The 25,284-nt window shown below is 51.2% G+C and overlaps 1 protein-coding gene and 2 pseudogenes across 2 annotated transcripts in view; 2 read left to right on the top strand and 1 right to left on the bottom strand.

Annotated features, from left to right (window-relative positions):
• LOC110298578 (olfactory guanylyl cyclase GC-D) overlaps positions 1-24,702 on the top strand; it is a 37,545-nt gene extending 12,843 nt beyond the window's left edge. The window contains exons 5-19 of the mRNA XM_021167907.1: positions 178-262; positions 834-930; positions 1,012-1,140; positions 2,860-2,940; positions 5,434-5,610; positions 5,789-5,945; positions 6,168-6,317; positions 9,202-9,350; positions 11,112-11,275; positions 14,731-14,923; positions 18,262-18,436; positions 19,543-19,641; positions 20,463-20,557; positions 21,937-22,022; positions 24,407-24,702. Coding sequence (XP_021023566.1) covers positions 178-262; positions 834-930; positions 1,012-1,140; positions 2,860-2,940; positions 5,434-5,610; positions 5,789-5,945; positions 6,168-6,317; positions 9,202-9,350; positions 11,112-11,275; positions 14,731-14,923; positions 18,262-18,436; positions 19,543-19,641; positions 20,463-20,557; positions 21,937-22,022; positions 24,407-24,515 — 1,946 coding nt within the window. The 3' untranslated portion in view covers positions 24,516-24,702. The remainder of the gene's footprint in view (positions 1-177; positions 263-833; positions 931-1,011; positions 1,141-2,859; positions 2,941-5,433; positions 5,611-5,788; positions 5,946-6,167; positions 6,318-9,201; positions 9,351-11,111; positions 11,276-14,730; positions 14,924-18,261; positions 18,437-19,542; positions 19,642-20,462; positions 20,558-21,936; positions 22,023-24,406) is intronic.
• LOC110298579 lies at positions 1,891-2,434 on the top strand (annotated as a pseudogene). The gene has a single exon (XR_002378385.1). The product of XR_002378385.1 is annotated as a U6 snRNA-associated Sm-like protein LSm6 pseudogene (transcript).
• LOC110297329 lies at positions 12,314-13,203 on the bottom strand (annotated as a pseudogene).
• Positions 24,703-25,284: the final 582 nt, after the last annotated feature.

The raw sequence follows: 25,284 nt of genomic DNA on the forward strand, positions 1-25,284 counted from the left end.
AGAACAGGACGAAGACCCTGTCCTCCCACAGACACTCAAAGACAAAGCCTCCAGAGGCCTCCAGAGGCTTCAGCCCCAGACAGTCAGAGATGGCTAGAGCCCACACAGGGTAGGGATTTGAGAAGGCGGCAGCAGAGCCAGGACTGATCACTAATGACCCTGTCTTTCCTTGCATAGGTGTGCAGCCCCTGGGCAGCCTCCTGACTCTGACGATAGCCTGTGTCCTGGCACTGGTTGGTGGATTCCTTGCTTACTTTATCAGGTGAGGCTGACAGGCCTGGCTCAGACTGAGTCCCTTGTCCTATGGGGTCTCCCTTGGCAAGCCACAGGGGCTTTCCTCACCTCTATTTCTAGATCTCAGGGCCTCCTTTCCCTCTCTTAGCTGCACTCAACAAGAAGAATTAGGAGTTCCGGCTGCCTCCTGAGAGGTCTGTCTGAGACTTGAGGAAGAAGCCTGTGACATTGGATGAGGCTCTGCCTCTGAGCTTTAGGCTCCTATTTGTACAGCGAGAGGCTAGCCAGGCCCATCCAAGGGATCCCTTCTCTTTGCAAACATGTTTCACCTCTCAGATGCTCCTGAGCCCCAGTCATATCTGGAAACCTTCTATGTTCATCTCTTACAAAGCCTCAAGGAACCTGGTTTACGCACCAGTAGGCCCATGGGGCCCTGGGAAGTTGCAGACCTGAGACCAAGGCCAATGGGTTCTGTATTGGTAGCACTCATCACCTGCCAGTCCTGGAGCTGGCATGGAATGAGATGTGGAAAGATGAGGGGGTGGTGCTGAGTCCAGGCAGGGTCAATAGCCCGAATGAGGTCCTCTTTTCATCTTCAGGTTAGGCCTCCAGCAGCTGCGGCTGTTGCGGGGCCCCCATCGGATCCTGCTGACATCTCAGGAGCTCACCTTCCTCCAGCGGACGCCCAGCCGGAGGGTGAGTGGGCAGACCTGGGCTGGGTAGGCAGAAGGGCACCCTGCATCTAGCCTCTTGAACCCCGCCCCATACCTATCCCAGAGGCCACAAGTGGACAGCGGCAGTGAGTCAAGAAGTGTGGTGGATGGTGGAAGTCCACGGTCGGTGACCCAGGGGTCAGCAAGGAGCCTACCAGCCTTCCTGGAGCACACCAACGTGGCTCTGTACCAGGTGAGGGCTGCTGACACTCCAGTACCAGGCCGGGAACTGGTTGTGGCCAGTTTGGAAGAAGCCAATCAAAGATAGTCTTAGGCTTCCAGGGGGCCCTAGTTTTGGGGTTTTCTTGGTTGCTCCGGCACATGGCTCCAGAAATGGGAAACAGGAAAAGACACATCGCTCCTGCTGGCATGGTTCATGAGCCGACCTTGGGAGTCAGTCTCAGCCACTCACTCAGCTTTGGCCTTGGCCCAAGTCACCCCCTGATCAGTGACATCCCCAGCCCCTAAAGCAGTGAAGGCAGGACTCGGCCATAGACACCTCCAGGTAGAAGCTGGGCCCCTGGGCTAACAGGGAGCCTATAGAGAGAAAGGTCAAACAAGCAGGGTTATGCTGGGGAGATCACAGCCACTTCCCAGGCACCCTTAGTCTCAAGTTCAACCGTTCTTTGCCACAGTTCCTGAACATGGCTAATTGTTTCCATAGGAAGCAGTGTGAGGCTCCTGTTGCTTATTTTTTCCACCTATCCCCCTGGGCAACCCCACCTTTTCCTTTTCCTACCAAAAGGAGGCTTTCCTGACACACAAAACACAATAGCCAGCAGGCTGCAGGTGAGGCTGTATGGAGGAGCCAGTTCCCTAGGGATCAGAGCAGAGGGCTGGGACCACAGTGGGCCTCATCTCACGCCTCTTCTGAAGGCCCAAGTCACAGCTAGCTTATCCCAGGTACCTGAATTCTTCCTGGTAAAGATCCAGCTAGGGGCGCGCGTCCTCGGAGGCCCGGTCTGTGAGCATTCTGGATCCGGCTGCAATATGAGCCTGGGGCCGCGACAGGTGAAATGGTGATGAGTTACACAAGCTGCACAGATAATTAAGTAGCAGAGATTAGAACTCAGGTTTCCTGCCTCCCAAGGTTGTTAAACATGAGCCTGCGGAAGCAAACCCCTAGCGACTTCTTAAAGCAGATCATCGGGCGGCCAGTTGTGGTGAAATTAAATTCTGGCGTGGATTATCGAGGGGTCCTGGCCTGCCTGGATGGCTACATGAATATAGCCCTGGAACAGACAGAGGAGTATGTAAATGGACAGCTGAAGAATAAGTATGGAGATGTGTTCATCCGAGGAAACAATGTGCTGTACATAAGTACACAGAAGAGGAGGATGTGAAGACACCAGGAGGCACTGCTCTTCAGAGATGGATAGATGAAGTGGTTTTGGTTCTCTTACCATCTTAGTTGGCCTGTTTTCATGGTGGTTGGTGGGGGTTTGTTTGTTTAATTGACATTGGAATAAGATAGAGGTATTGCATTACAGATTGACTCTTAAGTTTTTCACACACACACACACACACACACACACACACACACACACACACACACAAAGATCCAGCTCCGATCCTGTTTCCTACCAGTACCTCCGTAACCCCCACCTTTTGGTTGCCTTGCTTTGCAGACTTGGAAGCTGAGGCTCAGACTAGAAGTTATCTACCCAGGTCAGAGTTCCAGGGAGGCCAAAGGACAAACGGACCTCAGGTCGACCAGCCAAAGACTGCCCCTGGCCCACCCTGAGTCTCAATAGAAGTCTGTTTACTGTTCCCATTAACCAGGCTAGGCCCAGTTCAGAACACAGAAAAGGCATGCATTGGGTAGACACTGAGGTCAAGAGGTGGCGGGAGTGTTCTGAGATCACCCAGCTAGTGAACTAAAGCAGGCAAACTCTTGTTCTTGCTTAAACAGGGAGAGTGGGTATGGCTGAAGAAGTTTGAAGCAGGCGTGGCTCCTGATCTGCGGCCAAGTAGCCTCAGCTTCCTGAGAAAGGTAAGACCTCAGAGGGAGGCATGTGCTCAGCACACCCTCACAGGTCTGGATTGGTCCCTTTCATCATGATCGTCACCCAGCCAGCATCACACCAGTTGCATGGTCACCTTCACACACCAGTATCCCATAATCCGTGCCAACATCCTAACAGAAGTCTCACCATAACTGTCTGGACGCAGCTCTTTCTCTCCCAGTAATGGAACCTGGGTACCACCACATATCCTTAGCCTGTGCCTGCCTCCCTGTGTCCATCCCTGGATTTGCTATTTTCCTGTTGGCCAGGCAAAGTCCTGGCCTTTGGAGAAGGGGTTCCTCAGAGAGCTTCAGGCACCATCACTAACTGTCCCCAGGATTATCACCATCACATGGGAGGAAGGGCAGGGCCCAGGAAGACCTCAGGTGGTGTCCTGTAAGGCAGAGCCAATACCACCCAGCCAGGGGAGTTGTGAGAAGGGCAGGGAGTGTACAGGGTGACCTAGAGCCGTCTCCAGCAAGTGACAATGCCTTTGAGAAATGGTGAATTTTATTCAGTTGTAACTTTTATTATTTATTATTATTATTATTCCCAGCATTCGAGATCTTAAATGCAGTTCAGAGAGATTAAGTGACTGGAGATAGTTAGGCATTTCCCTGTAGCTACTGTGAGCAGCTTCTCTAAGAAAAAGGGTCTTACATGCGGGGTCAGCCACATTTGTAGGTTGCTTGGGGTAGCTACAGAACTTCCCAGAGCCTTTATTGTGCCATTCTGGCTGTCTACTGGTGTATTGCAGTATACTCTAAAGTACTGTGTCTAAAACTGATGATGATTTTTGCATCTTATACTTTTGTAAGAAATTTGATTAGGACTTGATTGGGCAATTCTATTCAGTTTTGCAGTGGGTGGGAATCAGCCTATAAGGCTCAGTGGTCAGAACTTGGCAAGCTGTGGCCTGCAGGCCAAATCCGACCCAAGGCATGTCTTTACCAATAATGTTGGGACACAGCCACACGCTCTCCTTTGTGTATTGTCTATAGCTGCTTCCCTGCCACAGTGGTGGAAGTGAGGGTTTGTGACAGGGATGTGTAAAGTCTAAAATATTTACTATCAGGATCACTTCGGATGGTTTCTTGGTCCACAGGGACTGAAGAGCTTCATTCGCAGGCAGGGCAGCTGAGGACTAAGCTTCACCGGATATGACTTCTTTCTTAAACTCTGAAGGCATCCACTAGTCTCTCTGGGTCCAGAGAAGGGCTTCATACTTGGGATGCTGCAGGCCATTTGAAGTGGAAACTGCCCTTTCCTAAACTCTGAACCCCCCAAACATACAAGACCACCCCACGGTGCTCAGGAGTTCATATTAGTCACTGAGCACACTCAGGGGGAGGGGGTGTCAGAGATCACCTCTCCATTGGCAGGACTGGCAAAGGCTTCAGGGCCATCCTTATCTCTCCATGCAAGCTTCTGCCTTGGGCATGTCGGAGGAGGGAGAACATTTAGTTGAGTCCTGAGTCATGTTTGTGAAGAAAGCCTTGCCAAACAAGGGTTTACTCTGTCCTGCTTGGACCCAGTCACTGGGGAGGCTGCTTTCTTTCACTGCAGGCAGGAATCCTTGAGCTTTCCTTCCTCCTGCAATCCTGTGGGCTGTTGGGGAAAGGATCAGTAGTTTCCAGATCATTGGCTTCAGTCAAGTTGAGAAATAGACCTAAATCTGACTACTGGAGATACTGACACCTCCCCCACTCACCCATCCTAGATGCTTCCACTCATTCCTCCATCCATCCATCCATCCATCCATCCATCCATCCATCCATCCATCCATTCATCTAACCATCCATCCATTCATCTATCCATCTGTTCATTCATCTAACTATNCATCCATCCATCCATCCATCCATCCATCCATCCATCCATCCATTCATCTAACCATCCATCCATTCATCTATCCATCTGTTCATTCATCTAACTATCCATCCATCATCTATTCATCCATCCATCCATCCATCCATCCATCCATCCATCCATCCATTCATCTAACCATCCATCCATTCATCTATCCATTTGTTCATTCATCTAACTATCCATCCATCATCTATTCATCCATCCATCCATCCATCCATCCATCCATCCAACCATTTGCCTATCCATCCATCCATTCTTTCATTCATCTATCCATCCATTCTTCCATTCATCTATCTATCTATCCATTTGTCTATCTATCTATATATCCATCAATGTGTCTATATGATCATCCACCCACCTATTTCCTCATCCAATCCCTGTCCATTTATATTCATCAACTCATCAATCCATCCATTCAATTATCCCACCTATCAACATCCACCACCATCTACCTACTACTGCCCATCTATCTACCTACTTATCCCCTTGTCCATCTATCTGTCCATCCAGCCACCCATCCATTCACCCCATCCAACCACCTCATTACCCATCTACCCCAGGGGGCCTTGATGAAGGCCCCCTGGGGGACTCTAAGGTGCCCCTTGTCTCTGCAGTTGCGGGAGATGAGTCATGAGAATGTTACTGCCTTCCTGGGCCTCTTTGTGGGCCCTGGGGTCAGTGCAATGGTGTTGGAGCACTGTGCCCGTGGCAGCCTCGAGGACCTGCTGCAGAATGAGGACCTGAGGCTAGACTGGACCTTCAAGGCCTCCTTACTGTTGGATCTGATCAGAGTGAGAGCCTCCCTATGAGCTAAGTCAAGGGGGAGGGGTAGATGGGAAGCACTCAGATTTCCCCTGCCTTTAAAAATCAAACAGGATAAAAGCAGAGCTGAGGCCAGAAGGCCACTGGGTTCTGTGGACAGTCCATGGTCCTTCTCACTCCTCACTGACCCCAAATGCCCCCTCCCAGGGTTTGCGGTATCTGCACCATCGGCGCTTCCCCCACGGGCGCCTCAAGTCCAGGAACTGTGTGGTGGACACTCGCTTTGTGCTCAAGATCACTGACCATGGCTATGCAGAGTTCCTGGAGTCTCACTGTTCTTCCAGGTCCCAGCCAGCCCCAGAAGGTCAGCTTGGGAGCAAGGGGCCATGAGTAGGGTGTGGTACATTGGTGCTTGTGACACCAGGGAAGAAAGGGATCTCCAGTACCCCACAGTTTCTGTGTTTGGACCTAGAACTGATGAACTTTCTGTTCTGGAAGAACCTGAGGCCCTTAACCTGGGAATCCAGGAGAGCAGACACACTCGGGAACAGGGTGTGATGGCCGCGTGACCCTTTCTTGTTTGCAGAGCTTCTGTGGACAGCTCCTGAGCTGCTGCGGGGGCCTGGGGGTCCTGGGAAGGCCACCTTCAAAGGTGATGTTTTCAGCTTGGCCATCATCCTGCAGGAGGTACTGACCCGAGACCCACCCTACTGCTCCTGGGGACTCTCAGCAGAAGGTAAATGTCTTCCTCCCCTTCTTGGCCTCCCTGGCTGCTGTCATGGATAGCTAGGAAGTTCTGTGACTTTCAGGAAAGTTGGGCACACATGCCTAAAGCCTAACGGTGAGAACTGCTGTCTGTAGCAGCTCACACAAAGTGGTTGGCCAGCTGTGGACATTGTGTGAGCAGTAAACCCTTGCTTCTTCTCCCAAGAAGATGTGTGCTTCCCACACACATCTGCGAGTGTTCCTCCCTGGGCCATATGTCCCCTCTCAGCCCGTCACCGCCCTGTGTCTATGCTCTATTGACTTACACAGCCCACACCCACTCTGAGTCCCAATGTTCTCATCTTTAAAATGGAGTTCCAATATAACTGTGTTGGACATTAGGCTCTGTGCTGATGTGGCCGGGTAGCATCGTGTTTGGAAGGTTGGTTACTTGCCCAGAGGGCACGCTATCTGAAGTCTCTGTCTCCATTTTCCAGGTGTTTGCCACACATACTTCCCCATTACCACCTGCCTTGTAGATTTTTTTTTCTCTTGCCACCCTAATCCCAGGGCCAGTCTTCAGAAATGTCTTTCCATTATGTGGTCTCTGTCAGGGCTCCCTGGACCTTAGGATGCTCCTGCAGGTACCCCTCAACTCCCCATCTGCCCAGTCCCAGAGACCTGTCTCCTTATCCAGGCATGGCATTCTCAGGAACCAGAAGCCAACACTGTTGAGAACAGAGACATGTTGGGTGTGAACTGTGGACCTGGCACAGCAGGAGAACCTGGAGAGCGGCGCAGGCCATCGCTCTCATCCTGCATGCATTTTCTAACCTTGGATATGCTGGCACCCTGGTCTGGGGGGAATGGCTCAGTCAGCAAAGCTCTTACCAAGCAATTGTGAGGACCTGAGTGTGGTTTCCCAGTCCTACATAAAAATCTGGGTGTGGTGGCACGGCACCAGGGAGGAAGAGACAGAAGGAGCCCAGGGGATGCTAGCCAGACAGTTTAGCCAAGCTGGCAAGCTCCAAGTTTATTGAGAGATCCTGTCATTAAAAATACTATGGAGATTGATTAGGGGAGATACCGAACATCAACCTCCGACCTGTATGTGCTTGCCAGCCACACAGTGCACCCCCACCTCTACACCCACCCCCCCATACACACCCTATGCAGAATGTTGGAGCCCCCACGCTGTCTTCAGCTTTTACTATCTGCTGACGGCAGCAACCCCGATGACAGATGCTACTCAGAAATCTGAGATGCTTTGAAATGGATTTACATTTCATTCATCACGATGCAAACGGTATGCTTTCAAAGCACAGCTGCCCGAGTGTGCATGGTCTGTATCATTTCCATCTGCACGCACCTCTTTGTAAGCACACAGTCTCTCAGTCCCTGTGGTTTGAGGCCCTTGGAGTCTGACGCCTGAGGCTGGGACCCTCTAGACAGCATATTTTCATGTCTGCTTTTTACTGTCCTGTTTAGATGCCCCAGCCCCAGCCTGAGAAGCCTCAGTCTCCTTGTCTATAACATTGGACATTAGTAGACAGTGTATGATAGCACTGACCTGTAACTTCAGCATTTGGGAAGCAGAGGCAGGGGGATGGCAAATTTGAGTAAAATCTGAGCTATATTGTGAGTTCCAGACAAGCATGGACTACACTGTTTCAAAAACACAGCAATCAGGGCTGGGGACAGAGCTCCTCTGGCAGAGTGGTAGCCCAGCATGAACAAAGCCCTCAGTTTGAACCTTAGCATGGTATAACCAGGCATGGTGGCACGTGGCCATAGAATTTGGGATCAACATTTGGGACACATCTGAATCAGAAATCTGAGATCATCTTTGTCCTCATAAGAAGTTTGAGGCCAGCCTGGGAAAGACTCCCATCTCAAACAAAACAAATACAAACCTACAAACAAAACAAAACAAAACAAAACAAAACAAAACAAAACAAAACAAAACAAAGCAAAGCAAAGCAAAGCAAAGCAAAGCAAAAAAAAACAAAAAAACAAAAAAAAAACCAACCCCAAAACTGTAAAGAGATAGTGATTCCTTTACTATCTCCATCAAGGTAGCCAACCTAAGGTAGAGAGAAGAGGACTGTAGAGGAACAGGCTTCTCACAGGCTCCATGACAGGAGGGTCCCAGGTCTCCTTGCGGGGTTCCCCTGCTGTGCCCTGACCTACATAGACTGTACGTAGATGACAGAAACCTATGTTGAGCTTCAGGCTCAGAACCTGAGCATGGCGTGCAGGTCCTCCTCTCCCCCTTGATGAATTCTTGGCTCTGCCAGCGGCAGGTGTCTGGAGTGGGGTGTGGTACCAGGGCATAGAGTGGCAGAGCCAGAGAGCCAGGACACTGATCTCTCAGCCTTGATATAGTGACATGGTCCTCCCCCTGTGGATCAGGAATACCTAGGTGCTGAGGGCTGTATTCTCCTCTTTTGCGAAGTCTCTGGATGTTTAGACTGGTAGGAAGAGCTGTGTGGTTGGGTTTCAAGAGCAAGGCTAGAACAGTAGCGTTGGGGAGAGTCTGTCAGGTGCCAGGCACCACCTTCCACACCTCCTCCCTCAGCACCCTTCAAGAGGAGGCCCTTGCTAATCCCATTTCACAGATGAGGAGACCGAGGCTGAGGGTTTACTATTTTCTCCACCACCCCATAGAGAGTGATAGCATATTCAGGATTTAAACCTAGTTCGCCTCATCCAAATCTTCCTCTAGCCACAGCCTGAAGGAGATCCAGGAGAACAACAAGGTGGTAATGCACTGACCAGCCAGGCATGAGTCATGGATGAAAGAGCTTGGGGAGCATCCCTAGGGCCAGAACCCCCCATCTCGGCCCTGCCCCAAGACCCCCTCCTATAATCTCTCAAGGCAGTTTGACCCAAGGTATCCATGGGGTTTGCTGCAGAGATCATCCGGAAGGTGGCATCTCCCCCTCCTCTGTGCCGGCCACTGGTGTCCCCTGACCAGGGTCCCCTCGAGTGTATCCAGTTGATGCAGCTATGCTGGGAGGAAGCTCCAGATGACAGGCCAAGCTTGGACCAGATCTACACACAGGTCAGTGCTCCCCAGAGGAGCAGGTGCCTATAAGCAATGCTGTCCACAGGCCTCATTGGCCCCATACAGGCCTTGTGCATTTCCAGAGTCTGGAAATGCCAGGTAGTCAGGGGACATAGGCCAGCAACACCCCTCTGAGGGGGACAGTCTTAGAGAGCCATGTTTGCCAGTGCCCAGCCTGTTTTAAGTCATTCCATCCTGAAGGTGACCTTTTGAAGCACAACGCCATGGTCATGCTTCTGTAGGAGATAAATGAGGCAGAGACAAGTACCCAAGGGATGTGTCTGTCTGTCTGAAGAGCCTCACCCAGAACCAGGCCTCCTAGCACCTGAGAAGCCCTTAATGACTATGGAGACAACCCTGGTTCCCAAGTCACTGAAGAGATTAGAGGGACTCTGGGGTCCCCTGGCCAGCCTTGGGACTGTAGTGGAACGGCTGAGGCAAGCCTGCACGAGTTCTCAGGGCTGTGTGGGCCTGACTGGGCAGGACAGCTCTCCTCCAGGACCAGCCCATCAAACCCAGGGGCACATCTCTGCCTCCTGTTCTACTCTCACAGTCCCCAGTCACAGCACCAAGTTACCAAGGTGAAGTTCAACAAGCCAGAGGGGCAGCTGAGGAGGGGCAGAGGCAACCTGGGAGGCAGAGACAATCTGCAAGGCTCCTTGGGGTGTTAGCACACATGCCCATGCCTACTGTAGCATCATGGGTAGTACCCACATCGCAGATGGGGACCTGAGTTTCAGAGTTACCGAGCTCCAAGGCTTATGGGGGGGTGGGGGGAAGAGATGAGTTATAATGAGCACAGGTTCCTCAAATACCAGGCTGTCATCTCCTGTGGAGGTTAGAGGTCATCCTAGCTATGAAGCCAGGGGATGAGGCACTGGCTCTGAGTGAAGGGTGCCTGTGAGAAAGACCCCTGCCTGAGGCCCATGGCAAAGAAGGGTGGATGGGCTCGCACTGTGCTTGGCATTACAAAGGCAGGACCACATCACATGGCAGGAAAGGCAGAGTCAGACAGCCTGAACTCTTACCCACTGGCTTGGCTAATTAAACTCCCTCTTTCTCTTAGCCTTTTATATGTTGGCTGGAAAGAGGTGTCGTTTATGGCCCAGTGACCTAATATGAAAACCCAAAAGAGGTTTCTCTCTTGTATTTTTTTGGAATAATGGGTTTGATCCTCTGTTTCCATTTGGTTTTGTTGCTAAGAAGCTTGTAGCTAAACAATGATAAATTTCTACCTGCAAACCTCACTCCTGGATTTAACCCTTTTTCTTTTTAATCTTTAGTCTCCTTTGGTCCTAATAGCCTCAGGTATTTAAAGGTTGCAGTAAAGTGGAGTTTCATACAGTTTACTTATCTATTTGTATGCCCACCCATCTGCCTGTCTGTCTGTCCACCTGGCTGTCCATCTATTTAATCACTTATCCATCACTCATCCATCCATCCACTCACCATGCCCCCGTTCATCCATTCACCTATCCATAATGCCTCTACCCATCCATCCACCATTACTGTGAGACCTGGGTTTGTTGATAATGCTTGCCCAGACACAAACTTCTCTGCCAAGCTTCTCTTCCTACTTGCCCATCTCACACAGAGGTTCTCCCACATCCCTCGGGGCCCCTGTGTCCTTATGATTCACATATCATCTTCCATTTCATCCCACCTCCCAAGGCTGGGGCTCTGCCTGGATCCCTCCCAAGCTGTGTGCAGGAGGCACTGATCCTTATGAACGAAACCGAGATCTTGTTTTCTCTTCAGTTCAAAAGCATCAACCAAGGCAAGAAGACCAGTGTTGTGGACTCCATGCTGCGGATGCTGGAGAAGTATTCCGAAAGCCTGGAAGATCTGGTCCAGGAGCGGACTGAGGAGCTGGAACTGGAGAGGCAGAAGACAGAGAGCCTGCTCTCGCAGATGCTCCCTCCGTGAGTGGCAGAGGGTGCCAGTGGCCCCTACCCTCCTCTGGGGCTTTAGAACTCAGGAGGTGCTCAGGGAGCCTGGTCTCGACGAGCTTGTTCAGTAATTCATCCCTACACACTGTGTAAGCACACGTGTGTAAGGGCACAGAGGTCTTTGTGCTCACAGACACACACTAGGGGAACCTGGAATGTTATGCACAGAGAGTTGTTTCTTCAATGGTAGGAATGCAAAACACATTTTCCACCCACTGGAGCAGACAGGCTTTCTAGCCTGGTGAGCTTTGTGAAACCTGTGTGGCCAGAACTCACATCTGTGTGGGGGGCACCAGACGCTCTCCAAGACCCTTCTCTTAAAATTGGTTTCCTCAGTCGCTCTTTATGGAACTTTACAAGAGTTTCAACTTTACAAACAGTTTCAACATAGTCAGGGCTGATCTGTATTTAGCTTACTTTGTTCCTCAAAGAGATTCAAGTATGCTTTGTTGTGCATGTGGGATTGAGTTCATTATCACAAGAACGGTTTTCACCAGATTTTGCTGGGCTTTAATGTGCCTATTGTAAACAAGAGACCACCAGAGTTTGGACCAACACTGGTTCCTGAGTGTTGTGACACCAAACTTCCTTCTTGCCTCCAGAGTCTCTCCCACTGCTGCCCAGGGGAGACCCCTGCAACCATTGCCCACCATGGGGCCATTTGTCATCCCTTGTGCTAAAACCTTCCCCTGATATCAGGTGCTTGGCTATTGATTGCTTAAAGCAGGAACGGAGAATACAAAACATTTCTAGCATCAAGACACAAAGGAATATAGAACAAGTGGTCTTTTAGATCAAGTCTAGGAATGCAATGTCCCTGAGGAATCATAGCAGAAGCAGAGAGCCTGGCTGGAGGCCCCCATTTTCATACTAGCATTGATGCCCCTGAGATCATGTAACAGTTGAAATCTATTGTTCCCCTTTTTAAAAAAAATTCATTAACAATAACTTTATTCTCTAGCAGGTCATTTTTCTACCCCTTCAGTACTTTCCTTTCAGAGAACACAAGTTTTAGAACTGGATCACTTGGCTCTTTCTCTTCTTGTAGCCTCCCAGTTCAAAATGCTTGCATCTCTTAATGGCCAGCATCCTCTTGGATCTGTAGTTGGGCTCAACATCAAGTCTGAGCACAATCTTCTCTGTGGTTTTGGCCTTCTTTCAAAAGATTGGCTTTGTCTGCCCACTGTAGCCACTCTACTTCCGATCCTAGCGCCACTTTCCTTGGGCATACAGGGAAGCCTGGCCCTTCTTATACTGGGCCACTTTGTGAGGCTGTTGCTTGCCACATTTCTTACAGAAAGTCCTTTGGGTTTTAGGTACGTTGGCCACCTTTGCAAAAGAAGTGCCTACGATGAAAACGAGAGACTGGCAGCAGTGATCCCCGTCTCAACCCATTGCTTTTTTATGAATTACAAAAATTGGGGAATTCCAAGGACTGATGACAGGTTCTATATGTCCTAGTTATTGTTCCTGTTCTAGAAGTTGGGCTTGTTTTAATTTTTCCCCCATGAAAGGGCCACTGGTCAATTCATACTGGGTCAATTTCTCCCTTGATTCTGGGTCTGTGGTTGCCCCCTGGGAATCAAATTTGGATCTCCATCCCTTTTTTGCATCATGGAAAAGGGGAGTGGCCTGGGTCCTGGGTGGAGCTTGGCGCCTTGGTCTAGGCCTGCTGATACATGGGTGGGGCCAAGGGCCACTTAGTGACACTGCCACCATCTGCAAAAGGGTGGGAGCCACCCATTTCCTTAGCAAGCCTTGCTCTCTGCTGAGATGTGTCTGGAGTGTCTCCTCTTTATTATGGTCCCCTTGAAGAGAGTCCATTACTACAGCCAGATTGCAAAATAACTGACAGTGATCTTATCTCCCTTTTTATAGGCTCTTTTTACTCTGGCTCCCATGTTCCCGATTGTTGACAGCATGGTTCCTTGTTCAGAACACCAAGGGTTGTATCTTACAGTCGTTTGTGACTTTGTGTCACAGAGCTGCTGCTCCCCTGCATTTGTTGTTGACGGTGGTTGTTTTGTTTTGAGACAGGGTTTCTCTGTGTAGCCTTGGCAGTCCTGGAACTCACCTTGTAGACCAGGCTGGCCTCAAAGTAGGAGCTCATAAGATATCTACCCACCTCTGCCTCCCAAGTACTCAGATTAAAGGTGTGAGTCATCGCCACCAGGTGCTCCCCTGGATTTTAACAGACACCTCAAAAATGGCATAAAATGCATGGTCTTCGAGGACTGAGAACACGTGAGGTGTCACTCTGTGACTTGCGGTGGCAGCTCCTTGGGTGAGGGAAGCAAACTCCTGCCCTCTGCTTCCATTTACATTAAAAACACTCTTACTTCTCTGAGGGTCAAGCCTTCCATGTTGGGAATCAGATGAAAGCGTTTCTGTGACCTTGGTGGGCAGCGGTGGGAGAGACGATGGCGGCAAGAAGGCAGTTTGGTGTCACAACACTCAGGAGCCAGTGTTGGTCCAAACTCTGGTGGTCTCACCCTGAGTTGTTTACAATAGGCACATTTAAGCCCAGCACAACCTGGTGAAAACCGTTCTTGTGATAATGAACTCAATCCCACATGCACAACAAAGCATACTTGGATCTCTTTGAGGAACAAAGTAAGCTAAATACAGATCAGCCCTGACTATGTTGAAACTCTTTGTAAAGTTGAAACTCTTGTAAAATTCCATAGAGACAGGTTATATAGAGCGACTGAGAAAAACAATTTTAAGAGAAGGGTCTGGAGGAGGGTCTGGTGCCAGCTCAGGCCACACAGATTTCAAAGCTCCACCAGACTAGAAAGCCTATCTGCTCCGGCCTTCTGCAGGAAAAACAGGTTTTGCTGTTGAGGGAACAACCCTGTGTATGTACTGTTCCAGGTTCCCCTAGGGAATGTCTGTTAGCACAAACACCTCCATGCCCCTACACATGTGTTCGTGCTTCAGTGCACATGCATGTACATGTGTGTAAGGACAGAGGTCAAACCCAAGTGTCATTTCTTAGAACACTTCCCACGTTGTCTCTTTGAGATTGAATTCATCTTCATGGCCTACAATTTGGATGGGAGGACTGGCAACCCAGGGACCTTCCAGTCACTACATCCTCCACACTGGGTTTACAAGCACGCATACCACCCTGGTCCTCCTGCGTGCCCCTTCACTGACTGATCCCCTTCCCACCCTCATTTCTTCTCATCTATCTAATGTATTTTTCTAGCCTTTCCCCATATACTGGACACTGAGCTGTGCATATCAGAGTTGGTATGCACTGCCTCACACCCCAAGAGCAAGGAGTGGCTTTAATTCTGAGAAAGTCAGGACAGGTGCAACCAGTGTAGCTGACACACTAGCCAAACGGGGACATCCTCCCTACCACATCCCCAGCCTCCAGGCTGGAAAAACATGGTCCTCATATGGCCCCTCTCACTTCTCAGGTCTGTTGCCCACGCTCTAAAGATGGGGACAACTGTGGAGCCCGAGTACTTCGACCAGGTCACCATCTATTTCAGTGACATCGTGGGCTTCACCACCATCTCAGCCTTGAGTGAGCCCATTGAGGTGGTGGGCTTCCTCAATGATCTCTACACGCTGTTTGATGCTGTTCTCGACAGCCATGATGTGTATAAGGTGAGGACAACAGACGACCTTCTCTCTGTAGCCAGCACTGCTGATTTGCATCTATCCACTTCTTGTATCAATTAACTCTTGCTGTGTAATGAATAATCTCAAAGTCCAGGAGCATACAAAGAAACCATTTGTTACAAGCCCCAGAACGAGCTTGAAGAAGTTCCTGGACTCACAAGGCATCTCCAGCCAGATGTGGGCCAGGTGGGCAGCTTGCTGATCTTAGTGTGGTTTTCTGCATCTCTGGAACCTTGACTGGAGGGACTGGGCTCTGGCCCAGAGCCTCTCTGAGATGGTTCACATGTATAGCTGGGTTCTGAGAGAGGGCAGAGGCATGTTAGCCCATGAGCTCTCGCCTGGGGTTGGCACACTGCTTTTCCTGACAAATTCTGTTGGCCGAGGGAGACAACTTGAAGAGGTGGAAGACGCAGTACCAGCTGAGGGTAGGTGTTGTAGCCACACTGCAGGGGATGTGAATCCAAGGAGGGATGGAGTGTGACATTTAAGTTGATTTCTTCCGGAAAGAGTCAGGCAAACTGCTTACACTGTTTGTAGTGCCCCAGCACTTACTGAGCACCTACTGTATACAAGATGCCAGGTTAAGGGCTTTGTGTGCATGAGGACTTAGGAGGAAAGGGCTAGCACCCCTCACTTACAGATGAGATGGTGGGGTGAAGTGACTCTGGTGAACCTGAGGGCTGAACTTGCTGCTGGGCCCTCAGCTCCTTGTAGGAAGTTCACCCTCTTCGCGACATAGAGTCTCTTGGGATAAGGTCACAGTGGCCCACAAGCCCTCTGGAGTTGACCCAGCTCTTCTCTGAGTGTATTTGCAGCTGCTCCACCTCTATGGACCACCACATTTTTCTGAGTGTTCACCCAGTCTCACACCAGACCTTCTCATATAACCCTTCCTCTTCCTGATTCACTCACCATTTTCCTCTCTCCCTGCTCCCTGCTAGCCATCTTTCCAGTCTCCCATTCACTCCCTTGCATAGGTAGTTGCTCTCGTTGGCACTTGTAAAACTCCCCTTGGCAGAATTTGTTGATTAAGTCCAGAGGCCCAGAGAGGAAGGAAGCCTGCCTGGGTCTACACAGACAACAGCAGAGCCACGAGGAACCCCAAGTGTCCACAGGCTACCACAAGCACTCTCTCCTGCAGACAGTATGGTGGTGACCACCAGACACCTTTGCCAATGCCACTTGAGACCCCAGCCTCTCTTCTGCTCCCCCTGGGGACCCCATGCCTCCTAAGATGTCTGGAAGGCCAATGGGCACACCCCGGCCTCCTGTGTGTCCCACAGGTCTCCCTGCACCTCCATGCTTTGATCTGCTCCAAGTTACCCCTGGCCTGTCTCTCCTGCCTCTGCCAATCTTTTTTCACACATGTGGCCCTCCCAGCTCTGAATCACGGCTCAGCTCTGCTCTGAACTCCAGCCAAGAGGCCTGCATCTTCCCAGCAGAGGGAAATGAAATCAAACAAGGCCCGCACACCCCTCCAGATGTGGGGAACAGCAGGCCCAGTCTCTGTGATGTGTAGTGCATCTCTCATCACTTCCCCCATCTGCCTTGGTCCCCCCACCCCCACCCCCACCCCGCCCATCAACAGCAGGATCTAGTTACCGCTTTGAATCTTTTCTGGGCTGAGAAGCAACCATATAACCACTTCCTGCAAGGGTGGAGGTATGGGTAGGGGTGAGGGAGAGAATGGAGGATAGGGATGAGAGTTGGTAATGGGGGTTGGGTGGAAGGACCACCCCAGCATCAGCATTGCTGGGTGAACACTTCTCTGTACATAGCAAAGAATTTGAGTGCTGGGACAAGGCTTGGGACAGGAGAAAAGGGACAGGGAGAGGTGTGGTTTCCCAGCTCAGCCTGCTGTGTGAGATGTGAGGTCTTAGCCATCTAAGCCATCAAACAACCCCAAAGCTTGTCCACCCTCTGAGCCCAAAGTTCCCCTTAGTGAAACATGGGGTTGAAATACCAGTGGCTCAGATCTGCTCTGCAGATTAGAAGAGACGAGGCAGTCACCGACAGAAGGCTAGCAGCGGCTAACCTCAGCCCTTCCTCATTCTCAGGCCTTGCCCTGAGGGAGAGCTTGGCCTCGAGGTCTTCACAGCATGCCATCTTTGGCACTATGTGTGCCCTTGGTGGGATGGTTTAGCCCTTCATACACATGAAGCTCAGAGAGGGCAAGAGTCCCTCATGGAGGCTGCACAGCAAGTAGGTGGCACAGTCAGAGTCCACAAGCATGCTCAGTGGAAGGCAGCCATTTGTCTTGCTTCTCCTCTGTGGTAGCCTCCTCTCTGAAGGAAGCACATACATTACAGGCAGCCATGGCCTCCCTTGCAAGTGGCTGCTTGTTTCCAGGCAGCTCTGGGCACGCTACCTCTGTGAGGGCCAATGTGGCTGACCCTGCAGTGCTGGGCTGGGGGGCGGGGCTGGTAAGAGCCAAGGTACATGACTTGGGGTGTGTGGGGCATTGCGGTGTCTCGAGAGGCAAATAACCCTGCAGTAGAGGGGTGTGGTGGAGGGGGCATCACACAGACATTGGGTCCTGAGGCTTCAGGGGGTTCCCTGTGGGCAGGGTTACAGCTGGCTCTGTTAACTCCACATACAGCTCACAGGGAAGAGCTGTGGCTGCAAGGGAAGCCCCAGTGTATGCAGGCAGCAGAGCTGTGGTGCTTCCAGAACGTTCTTTCCTTCTTCTACCTCCTCCTCTTTAATTTGTGTGTGTCTCTCTCTCTCTCTCTCTCTCTCTCTCTCTGTGTCTGTCTGTCTGTCTGTCTCTGTATGTCTGTTTCTCTCTGTGTCTGTCTGTCTCTGTTGGCCTGTTGTCTGTTTCTCTCTCTCTCTCTCTGTGTGCATGTGCATGTGTGTGCATGTGTGTGCATGTGTGTGCATGTGTGTGCATGTGTGTGCATGTGTGTGCATGTGTGTGCATGTGTGTGCGTGTGTGTGCATGTGTGTGCATGTGCATGTGTGTGCATGTGTGTGCATGTGTGTGCGTGTGCATGTGTGTGCATGTGTGTGCATGTATGTGGAGAACAGAGGACTACTTGTGGAACCAGTTCTCTCCTTCCACCATGAGGGTTCTAGGCTCAAGCTCAGATCACCAAACTCAGCTGCATACGCTCTTACCCATGGAGCCATCACACACACACACACACACACACACACACACACACACATACACACACAGAGTCACCTGCCCTGGGCCTGGAGGTCTGGCAGAGGCTGCAGAGTGTGTGAGATCTGGGGGTGGTAGGGTGAGGGCTACTGATCGGCAGCATGTAGGATTGGGTGTGCAACAGGCTGCCCCAGCATGACGTTGCTGTTTGCAGGTGGAGACCATAGGGGATGCCTACATGGTGGCTTCTGGTCTCCCTCGGCGCAACGGAAATCGGCACGCTGCTGAGATCGCCAACCTGGCCCTGGACATCCTTAGCTATGCAGGCAACTTCCGGATGAGGCATGCACCCGATGTGCCCATCCGTGTCAGGGCCGGTCTGCATTCAGGTAGGCAGGGGACATGGCCAGGCCAGATCAACCTCCCAGAATTCCCAGGGGCACTTGATGTGTTAAAATAATGGCTCGCATCTGAACACAGCACACTGGGCCCAAACAGTTCCACGTGTGAGAGGTTTATTGGGAGAGAGAGGGGCTGGAAGGGAGGTGGTGGCAGAAAGAAAAGGGGGAAAAAGAGAGAGAGAGAGAAAGAGAGAGGTGTTCCCCTTATTTATATGGAAAATGACATAACGCAGGTAAAGGTGGGAGGTGAGCCAAGTGGATGCTGGGAATATGGTGGCCGTTGTCTTGGGAACAAGTCTGTAGGTTGCACTGTCGCCTATGTGATGTCATAGGTTTGGGAGGTCCTGATGCCAACAGCACTGGTGGTGGGTCAGCTCTAGTGGGGCATCTGGACCTCGGGCAGGCATCCAGACACTCTGTCAGAAAGTTTTGTTTCTGGTCACCCTTGGCTACCAAAGGGCCTAGACACTCAGATTTCATAAGTTTTACTTGGTTCAAAGTTTTTGGTTTGAAGTTTTCGGCCCATAGCATCTGGTCAAGGGCAGCTGATTCCAGGTGGAGAAGTCGATAGTCTGATGGAAGAGGCAGAAATATCCTGTAGTCATGGGGACAACTAAATGTCTGACGACCTGGGAGTAGAAAAAGCCTCACAGAAGGGTCTCTATGCTCCTCCCACCCCTGTGGCTCCTCCTCTAGGAGCAGAGTGGAGCCCCCCTGTAGCCTCAGAGCCATCACTGATCTCCACAGTCTCCCCCTGTGGCTCCCCACCAGCCTCTCCATGGTCAGCTTCAGTTTCTCAGGCCTTTGAACCTCATCTCCTGCCCATCTCATCTTCCCTTCAAGACAGGTCAACTGCCACTTCTCCAGGTGGCTTCCCTGGTCACAGCACTAGCTACTGTTTCTCTGTCTCCCACTTGGCCAGGCCCCAGCCCAGAGCCTATCACATTCATGACCTCCCTCAGAGATGACGCTTACTCCAGACACCACCATGACCCTCAGCTCAGGACACACAGAGGGTGGTGTGGTGGCATGGGAGGTGGACCCTGGAACTTCTTTCTGGCCCCTGGGCTCCCCATGCACGTTTGGTTTTTCAGGACCCTGTGTGGCAGGTGTTGTGGGTCTCACCATGCCTCGGTACTGCCTCTTTGGGGACACCGTCAACACTGCCTCCAGGATGGAGTCCACTGGGCTGCGTGAGTGTCTCTGACTTCTTTCCCGTCCCTGGGAGAAGTCTTTCTCAACAAACCTAGACTGTCTGTGGGGAAAAGTTTTCAGTCACCATGTCCCCTCCTGGTGGCAGCATTCCCTAGGCTGCAGCACAGGGAACAGAAGGGAAGGATGTGTGTCCTTTAACTTCCCATGGAGCTTTTCTAATGATCTCATGGGATAACTAGCAGAGAAGACAACGATTCAAGAGGCAGAAAACCTGGGTCCTCCCCTTAGCGCTGCAATCGACTTGCCCAGTGTCCTTGAGCACTCTCTGCCTGGAAGACCTTGGTATCCTCCCTCTACAGTCAGATGGCCTCTTCCAGCTTGGGATTTTACTTGGCTGCATGTCAACCCCTGTTATGTTAGGTCAGCTCCAACGCCACCATGTAGACACCTCCAACATTTTAGGCCCCTACATAGAGAGAAGCTACTCTGATGGCTTGAAGAAAGCAGCCAACACTGCCACATCTTAGGACCTGTCTGGGTGTAGATGGTGCAGTCCCTAATGTAGCTCGTGCACACTCTGTGTAGCTGGATGTGGTAGTTCTACAGGCAAATATTGTGTTCCTGGGACACCACCTCTTTTATTTGGGGTGGGGGACACCACCTCTTAACACTTCATTTATACAATTTGCTTTTTCTTGGGGGCCCTCCTAGCAATCAACTGTCTAGGAGAATGAGAGGGTTAGGAGAGAGAATCATATGCATAGTAACTGCATTGTGTGGCTGATTGGGGCTGGAGTCATAGGTTCTTAGGAAGTAGATTGCCACCAGGCAATGACTTGATCTCTGTCTTTCTTCTTAGCTTACAGGATTCATGTCAGCCGAAGCACTGTCCAGGCCCTGCTCAGCCTTGATGAAGGCTACAAAATTGATGTCAGGGGTCAGACTGAACTGAAGGTGAGGGACTGCCTTGGAGACTGGCTTCTGGGCATCAGGAGGCCTCAGATGGCCAGTTTGTGTGAGCTGGGCATAGAAGTGATCCTCTATGGTCCCAATTTAGGGACAAGAAAGGCTTCTCCCTGGGAGCCATTTGGTTCTTTTCTAGTGTCAGGGGCATGTCAGAGAAGTTGTAGCCATGGATGATCCACCTGTGCAGTGCCCTGGTGCCCAGCACACATAACGCTTATAACCCTCAGAGCAGCTATGAAAAGAACCAAATACCCCCATGTTGAATAGTTCAGTAAGACCAATTTGAAAAGCAAAGGCTATCTCGTGACCCGATCCAATGACAGCTCTGATCTTGTGCCTTCTCTATAACACTCTCGACTCCTGTGCATCTCTCAGAACCCAGTTCAGAAAACACCTCTCACCAAAGCCTACCCTGGCCCAAGAACATCCCCATTTCCTCCAAATAGTGGCTGCCATAACTTCCCTGTGCACCCATGAATGGCTTCCCACAGTCACAGTGTGATCCTGGGCTCTGAACTTGTCCATGAGCTCCTTCAAGGCAGAGAAAAGCCTTGAGCCTTAGCTGTATCCTCCTCCTCCTCCTCTTCCTCCTCCTCCTCTTCCTCCTCCTCTTCCTCCTCCTCCTCTTTCTTTAATACAATGCTTGATAAAGGCATTGGCTTCCCCTTCCTCACCCTGTCCCATCCTCCTCCCCAGTTCCTCTGCTAGGGGACAGCCTGACTATGATGCAGGGGCTGCCTAGTGTAAAGCCCCCGCCCCTGCCCCGGGCTGTGACTGGACCTCAGGATGAGGCACTCCTTATGATTCAGTGGCACTGAGATGATGCGACAGCAGGAGGTGTAGCTGCAGGAGGCACTGAGGTTCTCAAGCTCTTGGGGGGCCATTGTCTGTCTGTGACACTCTGGGCTTTAACAGAGCTAGAGGAGGCTTAGGGTCAGTGGGGAATGAGCCCAGGGCAGGAGAGTTTGACTTGGGGACATGAGCATGGCATGGTGTGTCCTGAGAAACAGAGAGCTGGGTCAAAAGAGGAACTCTGCGGGCTGGAATAGCATAGGAGCCCAGTGTCCTACAGCTCCCTCCCACCCAGTCCTAGGAAGGCTGCAGAGTCTTTCAAGGGAAGGCTGGAAGGAATTCTACACAGTGCATGCATCAGGTTTTTAGCATCCCAGGCCTGCCTTCATCTCTTTAACTGGTAAGTATTACATTATCTAATTCTCACAATGGCTTTAGTAGATAACAGAGGAAGCACAGAGAGGTGAAGTAAGTTGGCCAAGGTCACATAGTTGTAAAGAGGGAGAGCCAGGCTTCTCCCTGCCTGGAGAGGTTTCTCAGGGTCTGGGTCTCCCACCTCTTCCTCTTTGTTCCAGGGGAAGGGCTTGGAGGAGACCTACTGGCTGACAGGGAAGGTAGGATTCTGCAGACCCCTGCCTACACCTCTGTCTATCAAGCCTGGGTGAGTAAGGGCTTCCTCAAAACTAGAACACTTCCCTATTAGGGGTGATCCTGTTCTTTTAGATTATCAAAAGCCTGACTACTGGAAAGACCTGGGAAATACATAATTTGCCTGGTGCTAACTAAGCACTGTCTCTGTGTAAACGGGTGGCAGCTGTGACTGCTCCACAGCCTGGCTGAGCCACCATTTGGGGTGCAACAGAGTTCCCTAGGACGCTCACTTAGCTAGTGTGAGAGCTTCCTGTGTCCCCACAAAAGCTGCATAAACAGGCCATCGGCGGGGACACCACACAGAAACATGCCATACACATCCAGCATCCAGCCCTGAGGGTCTTTCTTCTGAGCTGTGTCCTTGTCACTATCTGCCACAGACACGGGACTCCTACATTAACAGAACATCAAAGGGTGGCATGAGGAAGATCCTTTAGAGCTTGGGTCTCTGACAGCATGTTCTCTGTCCTCCATCCTTGAGAGCACCATGTCCTTCACCATGTCCTTCAGAGGGCCATGTGGAACATTAGTGGGTACCTCCAACAGGCTGATCCTCGCTCCCCTGCCTCCATGCGCAGCCTCCACAGACAAAGGCAGCAGGCATAGGTGTTATTAAAGGACAGAAGATTCTGGACCATGATGCCCAAGGATCTTAGTCCACCAGGGGACATCAGTCTGGGACTGCACCAGGCCCCTCCCAGGTGCCTCTAACAAAGCAGTTCTTAACCTATGGTTTGCGACCCATTTGGGAGTCACATACTAGATATCCTGCATACATTATGACTCAAAACAGTAGCAAAATTATAGTTATGAACTAGCAATGAAATAATTTCATGGTCAATGGTCACCACAGCATGAGGAACTGTATTTAAAAAGGGTCGCCACAGCTGGGAATCTAACTGGCTGCTCTGAGCCACTGCCTTCACCCCTGCCAGTACTTACTCCAATGTTTCCTGCAGCTGGACAGTTCCTCGGGGGCTTCTGGGCTACCCACTAAAGCACACCTAAGACTTCCCACCCCAGGGCCTTTGCTCTTGCTGTTGCTATGGCTTAAGATGCCTTGCTACTTTTAGCGCCTTTGTTTTGTTGCTTTTTATCATTAAGTCATTTTGTTTATTTGTTTGTTTGTAGTACTGGGACTGAACTTGGACTGTGCTCCTCCGCTGAGCCACACCCTCAGTAGCCCTGCCCCTTCCTGCATTTCAGGCCTCAGCTCGCAGACTCCCTCTATTCATCTGATCTGGTCACAGCCTGAGGAAGTCCCAGGCCTCTCTTGCCCTGTTTCCACCCAGGCTCTGTCCATGTCCACAATTCACTGAAGTCCTTTCTGCCCCAACTCCTCTGTCCCAGGCCCGGGTTCTGCAGGCTTGGCTGCGTTTTATCAACCCAGGTTCCTTAGGCTGACGACTTTCCCATTCTCAGGCAGAGACTTCAGAAAGTGCCAGAAACCTTTTCATCTTCTGGCTCAGGGAGTAAGGAACTGGAGACTAGCTGCAAGGAGCATCTTCTGACCCAGAGCCTCAGGCAGGCAGGCAGAGGAGGGTCTGTGCTCAGAGCCTACATGTGAGCTGTCAGGGGTCTGCATTTGTACACACAGACACGCACACTCACAGCGTCTGTGTACACATGCTACTTCCATCAAAAGTGGGACAAAGATCAGAGACAGAAGCTTTACCCTGATTTTGTGATGGCAAAGCCACCTACCAGGCAACAGAACTCAGAGAGCCCCACCCCCAACACACCTCAGGCAGACATCCAACCACAAAGCTCCCTTCTCTCCCTCTGCACTTGCCAACCAGCCTCCAAGGTGTCTCTGAGGGCTGGGAGTGCGCTTCAGTGGCAGAATGCCTGCCTTGCATCTGTGAAGTGTTGGGTTTTACTCCTGTGGAATGCTGTGACATCTTGGCTGTCCCTCAGATGCCTGCTTCATTGTCTGGACCAAAGCAATGCCAGGGGTGGGGGTGGAGGGGTGGAGGGAGAAGGTGGCCAGCTCTGGGCATCATGGGCAGAGCATGAGAAAGTGAACATTTATGGGGGGGGGGTTCAGGGAACACTTTGCTCCAGTGCCTCCCAGAGTCATATCCCAAGTAGCGCACAGAGAGGTGGTCACACATGCTGATGGCAAGTCACTGTGTGACCATGCAGAAGACATCACATGTTTGAGCATTGGGATCTTGCAGTACTAAGGTGGGAAGGATCAAGCCTGGTATGCACACTATGCCCAGTGGGTCTGGTATGTGCAGTATGTCCAGTGTACCCCTGTGCCCAGGGCATGCTGCTAGGTGTCAGCAGACATAAGAGCAGAAGGCATGCCTGGCCCCTTTAAAAAGCCCTACCACCTCTCACTGTTGCTCTAACAGTCATTTATAATCCTCATCTCTCCTTTCTCCTCAGAGACCCATGGCAGGACCGAATAAACCAAGAAATCCGGACTGGCTTTGCCAAAGCACGCCAGGCACTGGCTGAGCCCAGGAGGTCAGGGGAGGCTGGGCCAGGTCCCTGATAGTGAGTCAGTGGGCAGGAGCCAAGGCAGTCAAGATGCCCCCACCACCCCTGCTCTGCTAGGAATATCAGCCCCCTGGCTGTCTGCTACCCATGAGTGGTATGAGAAGCTGGGGTCTTCCCTAGTGAATCCAGGGGTGTCCTTGCCTCCTGTCAGGAAAACAATAAAAATAGAAATACCCCCTTCCACCCTGCAGTGCTGGACAAGCCATTTTGAGGCAGAGAGCTCACTGTCTCCAAGTCCCTTATTCCTTATGGAAGATCCTGTCCCCAGCACATAGCTAAGGGCTCAAGGCCAGGGTACGGGGAGCCTTTGCCTCAAGTGACACAGCTCTTTTGGGCAAAAGTAAAAGCTGGGCAGGAGAGGGATCTTCAGGCTTGGCCAGTGCACCACCACCACCACCCCCCCTCTGTGTGTGTGTGTGTGTGTGTGTTCTGTCCTCGCCCCAAGCCCCATCACAGTGCTTCTGGGGCTTCTTTGTTATCCTCCCTAAGAGCATCAAAAGGACTCTCTATCTCTCAGAATGCCTGGAGTATACCATTGGGCCCATAGGCAGAGCCCAGTCCTGACTACTCCCCTGCCTCACCAGAACAGGTCCACAACTTCAGCATCTGGGAGCACGGTGCTGAGAGTCCAGTGTGGGGCCCCAGAATCTCAGGATGGGGGAGAGGGACTGAGAATTCCTTGGCTGTCAGGAAATGAGAGTTCAGAATAATAATGAGGATGAGGAGGAAGAGGAGGAAAAAGAAGGAAGAAGAAGAAGAAGAAG

The sequence above is a fragment of the Mus caroli genome, chromosome 7 (assembly GCF_900094665.2).
Source record: "Mus caroli chromosome 7, CAROLI_EIJ_v1.1, whole genome shotgun sequence".
In the NCBI taxonomy this organism is placed as follows: Eukaryota; Metazoa; Chordata; class Mammalia; order Rodentia; family Muridae; genus Mus; species Mus caroli.